The sequence below is a fragment of the Sus scrofa genome, chromosome 2, assembly GCF_000003025.6.
Source record: "Sus scrofa isolate TJ Tabasco breed Duroc chromosome 2, Sscrofa11.1, whole genome shotgun sequence".
Taxonomy (NCBI): domain Eukaryota; kingdom Metazoa; phylum Chordata; class Mammalia; order Artiodactyla; family Suidae; genus Sus; species Sus scrofa.
This window is the reverse complement of record NC_010444.4, coordinates 39,435,470-39,448,450: the sequence shown is the minus strand read 5'-3', so window position 1 is coordinate 39,448,450 and position 12,981 is coordinate 39,435,470. Positions and strand designations below refer to the sequence as shown.

The 12,981-nt window shown below is 47.7% G+C and overlaps 1 protein-coding gene across 15 annotated transcripts in view; it reads left to right on the top strand.

Moving 5' to 3' along the window:
• Positions 1–12,981, top strand: part of NAV2 (neuron navigator 2) — an 819,601-nt gene that overhangs the window by 635,089 nt on the left and 171,531 nt on the right. For all 15 annotated transcript variants that reach the window (XM_021085311.1, XM_021085309.1, XM_021085312.1 and 12 more), the window contains 2 exons: positions 4,028–4,140; positions 10,469–10,577. In XM_021085311.1, coding sequence (XP_020940970.1) covers positions 4,028–4,140; positions 10,469–10,577 — 222 coding nt within the window. The remainder of the gene's footprint in view (positions 1–4,027; positions 4,141–10,468; positions 10,578–12,981) is intronic.

The window sequence follows — 12,981 nt, the reverse complement described above, 5'->3', positions numbered from 1 at the left end:
CTGTGTATTAAATCACGTCATCAGCTCAGCTAGCAGTCCTGAGAAGGGTGCCAAGGCCTAGATAATGACTCAGCACTTGTCTGCACACTGAGTTTTTATACAACTGTGGAGGCAACTGAACTGCTCCCTGTGAAATTTTTATCATTGCAGTCACCAGAGTCGTCTGGAGGTGATGCATGGTCAAGCTACTGTTCCCAGATTTTTTTTTTTTTTTTTTGTCTTTTTGTCTTTTCCAGGGCCGCACCTGTGGCATATGGAACTTTCCAAGCTAGGGGTCAAATTGGAGCTGCAGCTGCCAGCCTAAACCACAGCCACAGCAACACCAGATCCGAGCCATGTCTGCAACCTCCACCATGGCTCATGGCAACGCTGGATCCTTAACCCACTGAGCAAGGCCAGGGATCGAACCTGCAACCTCATGGTTCCTAGTCGGATTCGATAACCACTGAGCCATGACGGGAACTCCCTGTTCCCAGATTCTTGATTTGCATTTTTAGAATTAAATAGATGTGACAGTATGATCACTATTAATCCCATTCCCCCCACCCACCCACCCTTTTTTTTTTTTTTGGCTGTAATTATTTGAAAGATTTTAAAACATTTAAATCCCCCCCCCCGCTTTTTTTTAATATTTCAGGATTTTCTATGAGAGGAAAAATGTGCAGAGACCCAGTTGTGGGCTTGCCCTGCCTTGGCTCATTTAATCATTCTCCCAACTCCTAGAGCCAGCTATGTTTCTTTATCTCCATTCTGTCGATGAGCAAACTGAGGTATCGAGTAATTAAATAACTTACTCTAGGTCGAAGAGCTGATAGCTAGAAGAGTTAGGGTTTAAAACCAAGTCTGTCTACCTAGAGAGACCAAGTGCATAACCACGAAACAGTCTTTACTCCAAATCACTGCCTCTCCCTGAGCCTCATCTGTAAAGTAAGGGGATGGGACGAGATCAGAGGATTTTATAATATTTATTTTTATTAATAAATAAATAAGCATGTGGCAGTACCCAGACCAGCATGTGGCAGTACCCAGACCAGGGACTGACCCTGCACCACAGCAGCAACCCAAGCCATTGCAGTGACAGCACCAGATCCTTAACTGGCCGGGCCACAAGATCGGAGGATTTTAGAGAATGATTTAGACTTCCTTTGTGCTCTGAGATTCTCTCTCTCAAGTTTATGACTCATTTATATAACTTACAGTGCTCCCCCCCAGAATCTCTCCTTATTAGTGATGTGGAGAGGAAAAAACAAAGATATATCTTTTGTGTGTGTGTGCGTGTGTGTGTGTTTAGGGCCGCACATGTGGCATATGGAGGTTCCCAGGCTAGGGGTCGAATTGGAGACGTAGCTGCCGGCCTATACCACAGCCACAGCAACATCAGATCCAAGCTGCATCTGCAACCTACACCATAGTTCACGGCAACCCGGATCCTCAACCCACTGAGCAAGGCCAGGGATCGAACCCGCAACCTCATGGTTCCCAGTTGGATTCGTTAACCACTGCGCCACGACGGGAACCCCTAGATAAATCATTTTTTTAGGAACTATCGTTACCAATTCAGAAGTCACTCTGGACATCTCTATTGCTTTACAATCCATGAAGTGCTTTTGTGTTGTCTCAGCTGTGCTTTTTGTAGCAACCAGGGGAGGTGGCTCTTGGTATCTATCTACCTCGATATCCAGGTGAGGGCTCAGACCTCAAAGACGTGCAGTGACTTATATACACGTATGTGGCTATCAGGTTATAGACTCTAGGCTGCCGCCAGCTCAGTGTTCATACTCCAAGGCTAATGTCCCTTCTAGTACCCAGCCTTTTTCTAGACTTAAAAGTCTCTTATGTATGCAATCAGCACACCCTGCCTGAGTGCCTGCTTGGCATATGAACTGGAACAGATTGTGTTATGTACACACATCAAAAGAACCCATCTTAGCCTACAGAGAGCTCTTAATCTAGTGGAAGGGAAGATTTATTAATTAGATCACATTGTAATAAGTAGGCATCAGGAGAATAAAATTGCACAAGCGGCAGAGCCCTCCTCGGGCAGAGTCCAGGAAGGCTTTTGGTCCTAGATGACATGGGCGCTGTGCCTTAAAGGCAGATTAGGAGCAAACTAAGGAAGAAAGAGGAAAAGAGCCTTTAGGCTCACAGGGACTACAAAGACAAAACTGTTCAGGGCAGGGTGTGATCCACATGTGGGTGCAGGGCAGGGCAGGGCAGGGTGGAGTTAAGGACTAGAGGGGCAAGAGATGGGGCTGGAAGTGAAGGAAGGAAGAATCCCGCCAAGTCCGGCATCTTCTCCCACAGTAAGGACTTTAGAGCTTATTCTGTGGTGACCATCAGAGACCTTTAATCAGAGGGTGACAGGATTACCTCAGTGTCACCGAGATCAGTGGAGACTAGAGTGGGGAGTGAGGAACAGTCTAGAACAGAGGTCATAGTTCAGATGCTTGCTTGGGCACCCAAAGGTAATACACACTAGTGAATGGGACTCTCGCCTCTCCCAAGGGAGCAGACACCACTTGTCACCAGCAGGTGGCGCCCTGCAAGAACGTGAACTCAGTCCATTGGGGGTTGGTTTTAGTGGGAGAGGGCAGAAATCCAGATTTCTTATGAAATCACCTGAGTTTTAAGGTCTTGGAAATGAATTCAAGAGCTTTAAAAGTGCAGTGTAGACCAATAAGAATAAATCTGTGGGCTGGTTTCTACACCTGGGTGTTACTTGCAACATCTAGGCTGGAAGCACCATACCTGTTCACCACATGCTTCTAGGGCCTGGGCAGAGATGGCAGGAGCTTGGACTCCGGCCGAGGGATAGAGAGAAGCACTAGGTATGAAAATCCTTTAAAGGTAGAGATGAGGAGCGGGGGGAAACCAGTGGCGTTGGTGGGAAGGTAAATGGGGGAACAGTGGATGACGTGGGGGTTATCGGTATGTACCCCACAGTCTGTTTTAGACAGTTCACATTCTTGGCAAACACTTTCTTTATAGAGAGTGAAATCTGGGAGTTCCTGTCATGGCTCATCAGAAACAAATCTGACTAGCAACCCTGAGGATGCAGGTTCGATCCCTGGCCTTGCTCAGTGGGTTAAGGATCCAGTGTTGCTGTGAGCTGTGTAGGTTGCAGACATGGCTTGGATCCTGCATTGCTGTGGCTGTGGTGTAGGCCGGCGGCTACAGCTCTGATTAGACCCCTAGCCTGGGAACTTCCATAAGCCACGGATGCAGCCCTAAGAAAAAAAAGAAAAAAGAAAAAAGCAATGTGGGCAAATTAGCTCAGGATGCTAATGAATTAATAACGTTCCACCCAGGGTTACGTGTCTGAGTGTAATTACACATTTGCATGGCACACCCAAATAAGCAGAGGTAATTGTGGCAGGAGCATGGCGTGTGAAGCGGTGGCCTCAATTTGCTTGACAAATAAGGGCCTGGAGAAGGTTCGGGGAAGTACAGATTTCAGTCGTGTTGAAATCATGATCAATGAGTTCTTTCATCTCAGAAGATCTGAGCTCTGAATCAGACCTAGAGGGCAAACACACCTGCTTGGCACCCACCCCTGACTGGCTGTATAGTCACCTTTCCAGAGACGGCTGTGTCAGGAGGATGGGGCAGGGGGGATGGGGCTGTCAGTGGAGTCAGCTTCATGCTTGGCTTGCTGGCATTGCTGGTTACTTAGAAGTTGCTCTTTGGCACAGGTTAAATGAGCCAAACCACCTGGTACTTGCCAGCATTTTTCTGGAAGAACCTAGCTCCCCGATGGCAAGGCAGAGACACATTCCCCAGTGAAGGGTTGCAGACTGTCCATTTGGGTGATAAATATTTCATCCTTTACAATTGGGTGGCGCTTTCTGTTTCTGGGACGTGGCTCCACGTGCACTCATGAATCATTTAGCATCAGTCTGCTGGTCTGCTCCATTCTAAAGCTTCTTGCCAGCGGAGGTGATGGTGGGGGCTGTGGTTGGAGCATGGTGGGCCAGATGTGACGGTTACCACTTGTGACAAGTATGTCTGCTCTGGTTTGTGTGTGAAGGTCCCAGACAGACACCGAAGGGAATGTCACTGCCGAGTCCAGCTCAGGGGGTGTGACCGTGGAGCCCAGCCACTACACCAAGAGTGGACAGCCTGCTCTGGAGGAACTCACTGGTGAGTATGGGACCCCCATTCCGTGTCTCTTAGTGAGGAGGCCTCCCCTGCAACCACCTGCCGGAAGGGCCTGGACCCAGCTTGACGTAAAGTTGCTTCACTCTTGCCTTGATGGATGAGCCAAACTAACTGATTTTCTTTCTTACTACCTTCCTTCTCTTTCTTCCCTCTTCTCTCTCTCAGGAGCTACATCTTCCTCCCAAAGAAGTGTCAATAAGTCTTTCCCATGTTGGCAGGTTCTGTTTCAAGGTATTGTCTCCATCACTCAAGGAGGAGGCTCTGAGCTGCTCAGACACTTCCCTCCGAACCTCCTTGTTTACTCCTCAGATAGGGTTGCTTTCCAAAAAGAGTTGGTACTCGGAGTTCCTGTCGTGGTGCAGTGGTTTAACGAATCCGACTAGGAACCATGAGGTTGCGGGTTCGATCCCTGGACTTGCTCAGTGGGTTAAGGATCCGGCGTTGCCATGAGCTGTGGTCTAGGTCACAGATGCAGCTCGCATCCCGCGTTGCTGTGGCTGTGGTGTAAGCTGTGGCTACAGCTCCGATTCAACTCCTAGCCTGGGAACCTCCATATGCCGCGGGAGCAGCCCAAGAAATGGCAAAAAGACAAAAAATAAAATAAAAAAAGAGTTGGCAGTCAAAACGCCCTGACGTTTTTTTCTCTTCCCTTTTTGAAAGCCCTGATTGAAAATAGTTCTGAGCCATCCTCCATTAATTGGAAAGAAGATTTCAGCACACTTTACCAAAAAAAAAGTTCTAAATTGTTATTTAAATATAACCTAGACAAGGATGATCAAAGGAGTATCACATCATATAAAAACATAACATCTACAGCTGTCATATAGTTCATTCTATAAATATTCATTCATGAGTGTTACACCGTGGCTTTCTTAACTTAAAGACGAAAGTTAGCCTCTGAGTGAGAGTTCCTACTGCGGTGCACTCTGAGCTGTCACCTTCTCTGTGCCTCATCCTTGTTCCCCAGCTCCGTGCTCTCTGTTCCAGCAGCTTCTGATCAGGGAAGTGAACCACGAATTTAGCAGTGGCTGTGTTATTCTTTTTATATCTTACCTGCTTCCAGAGTCGGGTTAAACATCAAATCTGTGTTTAAAATCCATTAATTAGACTCAATACCCCTGTGCCCACCATTTCTGTGGAATTGTCTGCAGCCCGTACTGTCGACTCTCGTCCATTCGACCATTAGCTCTGAGTATTAATTTCAGAGGATCTGAGCGATTTAAGTATTTCCTTCTGGTTCTGCTGGCTGGGCACAGCGATGGGGCAGAAAGGTTTCAAGCCATTTGTAAGTGATCCTTCTTACGGTGGGTCAGGGCCCCACATTTGGGATTGATTTGATGTTTCCTCCCCTCCCAGTTTTAGCTGCCTTGCAGCTGAGGACGTGGACAGCTCAGGAAAAGGGCCAGCTCTCGGGAGAAGGGTGTGGAGTTTAAATGACTCCTCAGGTCTCCACACACATTCCAGATAGTGTTCATATGAGCATACATCAAAAGAGCCCAGCGCGGGCTGGACGTGTGTCCCGTGGAGGAGGGTGGGTTCGTGTCAGACACTGGGGCTCGGGGAGATTCCCATCTGAGAAGCAAAAGCAGCAGCCGGAGAACATTCTACATAACACTTCCAGCTCAGAGGGACGGAGGGCAGCCTGTGATCTTTTCACTCATTTGTCTTTTTCTCCGCATGTCTCCTGTGCATCAGGACAGTAAAACCACATAGGAGCTCAGAAAGCCTGAGATGCTGTCTGTTGGTTTGGGGACCAGAAGCGTGCAGCCACCCATACCTGATCATGCCCCCTTTGGTATGAAGTCAAAGGGTGTTGGTTGCTGAGGAAATTTGCTCAATCGTGATGACCTGTGTTTATGTTGAAGCAATAGAACTCGTGGCTGTACGGTGAATGATTTCATGGAGATAAGACATAGTGGCATGAGGTGGAATTCAACCTCTCTATAGCTGATCCCTTGATAATGACAACAAATGGGTGTATGGAGAAATGGGCATTTATGAGACCATTTGATCAGTCATTCAGTTCTTGCCCTTACTTAGGCAACTAGGAGGATTTTCCCGTGCTACTTCGTCACTTACATAGCACTACTGGTGAGACCTGCGTCTTGGATTGTACCTTTAGAAGGAGTCACGTCTGCTTATTATCCATCCCAGGAAGCCCTGTCACTCATTGATGAGTCATCTTTCAGTCTCTGCTGGCGTATTTCTTGCGACAGAAGGGTTATTCTTCCATGAGGCAGCCCTTCCGTATTTTGTTGGTTTTAACTGGTAATGGAGTTCTTTATCCTTACATTTCTAAATCACTGGATGTGATCCAGCCGCCTGAAGCTCACAGACAATTTCCGTTCTTTTCCATGTAGCAACACGTCCCCTAGCTTCCCTCTTCCAAGTAAAAACCCCAGGTTCTGTCCTTGTTCCTCATGCAACACCCTGACATCCTCAGCCTCTGCTCTCTTCGGCCAGAATGTGGTACCCTCTCCTTCATGGCCAGTGGCTTGAGGGAGGACTGCCCTTGGCAGATGCAGGAGGGCAGCAGGTGGGTGTGGAATAACTCACTCAGCTCTGAGATCTCTTTGTATGGGCTGAAAGGGTACAGCCATTTCCACCGGGGCACAGTGTGTGTATATGTTGTTCAAGCTATGAGATGGTAGGGAAATCTTACCTTAAGGCTCTCTTCCAAGCAGGCGTAGCTGGCAGTGTGGAAGGGGATCACCTGAGCAAGGCAGGTGGGTGACAGGTTCATGTTTTTCCATTGCTTTTGGAATCTCGTATAAGTCTGAGGGGGGCAGACGTGTCCCAGTGGGTCCCCTCCATGGAAAACAGGGCATTCGGATCCAACGAGCCCTCATGTTGTACCAGGCATATCATGTGCCATCACATCTGATCCTCCTCACTTTGAGAGGAAGGTTTTTACCCCCATTTTACAGATAGCATTGGGAGAGGATAAGTCACTGGTCCAAGGACAAGTGGCTAATATGTGGCGATGCCATGATCAAACCTTTATCTCTCAGAATGCAAAACCCACGCTTTTTCTTTAGCCCTACACTGACCAGATGTTTTTTGGATAATAGTTTTTGAGCATCTGTGAGCGGATTACCAGAAGTCAAGGTGAAACACCGTCCCATATCAAAGGTCTGCAAATTTCTAAAAGAGAGTGAACACAGGCAAATATGTCATTAATAGAGACACGGATAAATACAGGCATGTCCTAGAGCTATTGCAGCTTTGCTTCCAGATCACTACAATAAAGCAAATATTGTAATAATGTAAGTCACACAGATTTTTTTTTTTGGCTTCCCAGTACATGTAAAAGTTCTGTTTATACTATACTCTAGCCTATTAAGTGTGCAGTAGCATTATGTCTAAAAAGACCCGAGTATATACCTTAAATAAAAAATACTTTATTGCTAAAAATGCTAACCGTCACCTGAGCCTTCAGCAAGTCTTCATCTTTCTGCTGGTAGAGGGTTTGAAATCTTTGAAAAATCACCAAAATGTGACAGAGAGACACGAAATGAGCAAATGCTGTTGGAAAAATGACGCCACCAGACTTGCTTATTGCAGGGTTGCTGCAAACCTTTAATTTGTAAAAAAAAAAAAAAAAAAAAAAAAAAAAATCCACAGAACGCCATAAAGCAAAGCACAATAAAAGAAGGTATGCCTGTAATATAGTTATTATATGTTTGTGTGTGATTAAGTTAATTAATGAAGGTAATTTGAAAACTGGTGCCTAGACTTAGCTTCAGAATAAATGTTCCCTGTAGGGCCAGGGGTTGTCCAAATAATCAGTGCTTTTTTGGCAGCCTTTACACAGATAAAATGTGGCCAAGCTGGCAGTAAAAGATATTTAATTGATGGCCCAGGAGATAGATGCAATTACATTCCTCCATGACCATTAGGGGAAAGTAAAGCAGAGACATTCATCACTGTTTTCATTTAAAAACACATACATACATACATGTATTCTAAAGAATTGGGTGGGAAATGAAGGTTTGACCACTTTTCAGATAAGAGAAAAATGCCTTGCTCTTGGTTAGAAGCTGGGGGGAGGAAATTGAAAACAGTGGCATTTTCAAGGACAGAGAGTTCACTATAGCAGATCTCCTCTGTTTAATCAATCATCTAATCCATCGCCCAGGCTCCAGGCACCACATGCTGAGAATAACCTAAGACGTGATCCTCTAAGGAGTTCCCACTGCGGCACAGTGGGTTAACAATCCAACTGTAGGAGTTCCCGTCTGGCGTAGTGGTTAACGAATCCGACCAGGAACCGTAAGGTTGCGGGTTTGATCCCTGGCCTTGCTCAGAGGGTTAAGAATATGGCGTTGCCGTGAGCTGTGGTGTAGGTTGCAGATGCGGCTCGGATCCCATGCTGCTGTGGCTCTGGCGTAAGCCAGTGGCTACAGCTCCGATTCAACCCCTAGCCTGGGAACCTCCATATGCCATGGGACCGGCCCTAGAAAAAAAAGACAAAAAAAAAAAAAAAAGAATCCAACTGCAGTGGCTCAGGTCACTGAATTAGTAGGTTCAGGTTCGATCCCCAGCTGAATGCAGTGGGTTAAAGGATCTAGCATTGCTCAGCTACGGCTTGGATTCAGTCCCTGGCCTGGGAACTTCCATGTGCCACGGGTGCGACCAAAAAATTAAAAAAAAAAAAAAAAAAAAAAAAAAAGTCTTCTGCCTCAGAAGGAAAGTTAATTCTCTGACATTTCTTAGTCACCTGTTGCTTGATTAATGGCAATTGCCAGAAATTCTACCTGGTGTCCACTGTCAGTCCTGCTTGCTGCTGCCCAAGTGTACTAAGTTCTATAAAGAGATTGCTTTAAAAATATTGTTCAGCACTTAAGACAGTCAACAGCTTTTATTTTAAGATGTTTATTTTTTCTATTTTAGTTGATTTACAGTGTTCTGTCAATGTTTGCTGTACAGCAAAGGGACCCAGTCATAATCTTTTTCCTCACATTATCCTCCATCATGTTCCATCACAAGTGACTAGCTATAGTTCTCTGTGCTAGCAGCAGGATTCATCAGCTTTTAAAGACCCTTGATTGTGGTCTCCTCAGCCTTCCTGAAACTCTCCTGAGGGAAAGATGCGTGATTGCTTTCATCACTCGTGTAGTTATTGGGCTTTCCCTCTTCCCCTCTAAGTCCAAACAACACAGAAAAGCCACAGGCTGACACCAGCCTGCTCTGAGGGGACATGGCTTCCTTGCTTGTGTGTAGCCTCTTTCTCCTGGGCCGTTAATGCCAGCTTGACCTCTCTGGACCAGTGTTTCGAGGGAAATGCTGCGGGAGAATGGCAGTCAGTCCCTTGTCCCCCAGAGAGAAGCCTGAATGGTCTCGAATGTTCCCCACTCCAAGCATCCAGCTGGTGTGAGTTGAGAGCTCGTGGCGGGCGCCATACCCAGGGTTCTCCGTGAAGTCCCCACAATGGCCCTTTGAGGTCGACATTGTCACTATCCTCGTGTAGGGCTGTGGGCTGGAAGGGTGGGCAAGGGTAGCGCCTTCCCGGTGCTTGCTCAGCCAGAGTATAGCGGCCAGGATTTGAGAAAGGGAAGCCTCTGTAGAAATATGCATGATTAGTAAGTGCTGATCTTTCAGCCACTACAAGGTAACCATCTGTCACGTCGGGCTGAGAGACAGCAGCACCCATCACCTGTGGGTGAGAAAACAAAAGGCTCCCCTACTTCTGGATGAGTGGAAAAGGATTCCTGGGCAGGGTTCAGAGCTAACACGTGTGGGTCTTAGGAGACTGTGTGAAAACGTGTTCATTGTCTTGGCTTCTCCCATAGGAGGGAGCTGCAGGGGGAAGAGAGACGTCTCTCCTTAGATTCCTTTGGGCACTCTGCATTCCTGCATGCATGCATTCATTCATTTTTTTTTTTTTTTTGTCTTTTGTCTTTTGTTGTTGTTGTTGTTGTTGCTATTTCTTGGGCCGCTCCCGCGGCATATGGAGGTTCCCAGGCTAGGGGTCACATCAGAGCTGTAGCCACTTGGCTACGCCCCAGCCACAGCAACGCCAGATCCAAGTCGAGTCTGCAACCTACACCACAGCTCACAGCAACGCCAGATCCTTAACCCACTGAGCGAGGCCAGGGATCGAACCTGCATCCTCAAGCGTGCTCGTCCGATTCATGTCCGCTGAGCCATGACGGGAACTCCCACTCATTCATTCTTAAGTCCTCCCCAAGCACATGGTGAGCCAGACCCTGAGCAGGGAACCTGGTTGTGGTCATGGACACGACAGCTGTTCCCGTGACTCTGCCCTTCTCTCTGAGAATTAAAATAGTCTTAACCCTCATCTCTCCAGGGGAGGACCCCGAGGCTCGGCGACTTCGGACGGTGAAGAACATCGCTGACCTGCGGCAGAATTTGGAGGAGACCATGTCCAGTTTGCGAGGCACTCAGGTTACACACAGGTACCTGTGAATCATGTTCCTGAACTTGTTGGTCACTTGCTTTTCACCCGGCCGCAGCGTGTTCCCGCCCCTCGCAAAGTGATTTGGTTAATGACGGAAGAAATATCCTTGACCGCCAACCGTGCTGGCGTTCACCAAGAACACCACACAGCGTGCGGAAGAGAGGTGTGAGGAGCAAAAATCCATGGCAACAGACTCCCCCCAACCAAAGCAGACGGTTGCCAGATCCATCCCGCAGAGGGTATCCCAGAACAGCTGCATTTCAATTTCCCTTGGCTTGCATTTTCCAAAACGATACCGTGCTCTCGAAACGAGCAGGTGACCTGTATTTGACCTGCGTGATAAAGGGAATACCTGGAATTCCTCCCCGGCCTTCTGGTCCCCAGGCCTCTGTACCGTTGTGAGTTGTGCACGTGTATAAGACACGTACGGAAATATTTATGAAAACGCAGGATCATGTTTAAACCATGATTTTGTTGGAGGAAATCAAAGATTACCTTGGAAACATTTATCAGCGTCTTTTCCTTGCTGAACAAAGAGATGAGGAGGGTACGGTCCCTGGACACTCTGTGTGATGTGGGCAGAACCAGGTTTCATGGTTTGTGCTTGGCCTAGAGAATCTAGGTAAAGGCCCCCGTGACCCCGTGAGCTCCGGGGTGGGAGCGCCTCTCGTGTCCCCAGTTTCCGTCTCTTTGATAGATGAACACAGCGAGGAGACTGCTGGGGTCCCCCACTGCCGGCCGCTTCGGCAGATCGGGGTTAGGTACTGAGAGGCCAGGACCCAGCCCTTCCAGGTTCCCAGTATGAAGCATGTCAGGCAGGCTGCTTCCAGGATCAGAGGGGAACAAACAACAGCTGAGGCACCAAATTGGTTCTTCCAGAGGGGACTTCCCTGGCCGGGGATGGGGGTTTAAACTTGAAGATACAGGGCATGGCTTGGAACCAGGTGCCAGACCCTGGGTCTCTCTGATTAGGTATGAAACATCCTTGTTTCCAGCATCATCACTGAAAGTGACTTAATCTAGGTGACAGTGGTTTGGTGGATTTCTTGGCTTGGGCTCAGAAAGTGATCATGACAGGAGAGAGACCTTCCATGCTATCTTCTGCAAGAGAGGCTCTCACAGTTTCTGCTCTGTCCCAAGACCCCAGTGACCTCTGAGTACACTGCTTTTTTTTTTCTTCTTCACTTTATAGGGCCACACATTCGGCATATGGAGGTTCCCAGGCTAGGGGTCAAATCAGAGCTGCAGCCACCGGCCTATACCGCAGCCACAGCAACACCAGATCCAAGCCATGTCTGTGACCTACACTACAGCTCATGGCAACATCAGATCCTTAACCCACTGAGTGAGGCCAGGGATCGAACCTGCATCCTCAAGCATACCATTCAGGTTCATTACCACTGAGCCACAATGGGAACGCCTACCCCGCTGGCCTTGATGGTGCCGCAAGACCTGCAGGGCCACAAAGACCATGGACTGACCGCAGAGGACACTTCTGAGGGCCACAGGGACAAGCTCAGTCTCTTGACAGATTCAGACCCAGCTAGTTTCCTTCTTCCGGGTCTCAAGCCCAGGCTTTTACCACTTTTGTCTGGCCTTTTGCCTCCAAAGTTTCGTCATCACTTTGGACAAAAGGTGGGAGAAGCAAAAGGGTGGAGGAAATGGACGTTAGAGGGTTAGAAGATCAGAGCCTTGCCCACCTGCTCGGTGTGGCGAGAGCTGAGAATGTGAAATGTGCTCTTAGGAACTGCGGAGCAGGCGGGTGCATCCTGCCTTTGGGACGGGGAAGCTGAGATGCAGCATCTGAGGATCCAGGGGCAGGTGGCCACCTTTATGCCCCATCACTATGTGTTCAGCATTTCCTACTTCCTTTCCTGGGTTGGAAAGATGATTCCAGTAGTTAAGATCACTTATTTAAGTGGTAGTGGAATTCCCATCTTGGCACAGTGGAAATGAACCCGCCTAGGAACCATAAGGTTGCGGGTTCGATCCCTGGCCTTGCTCAGTGGGCCCAGGATCCGGCATTGCCTTGAGCTGTGATGTAGGTCACAGACATGGCTCAGATTTGGTGTTGCTGTGGCTCTGGTGTAGGCCAGCCGCTACAGTTTTGATTCGACCCCTAGCCTGGGAACCTCCATATGCCATGGGTGCGGCCCTAAAAAGACAAAAAATAATAATAATAAAAAATGAAGTGGTAGCGACACGCTACTATATACAAATAATACATAACTAATAATGACCTACTGTATACACAGGGAAACCCACTCAGTATTCTGTAATAACCTATGTGGGAAAAAAGAATGGAGATATATGTATATCTGAGTCACTTTGCTACACAACTGAAACTAATACAACATTGTAAGTCAACTCATTAAAGAAAAAAGGAGGTGATAGTGGGTATC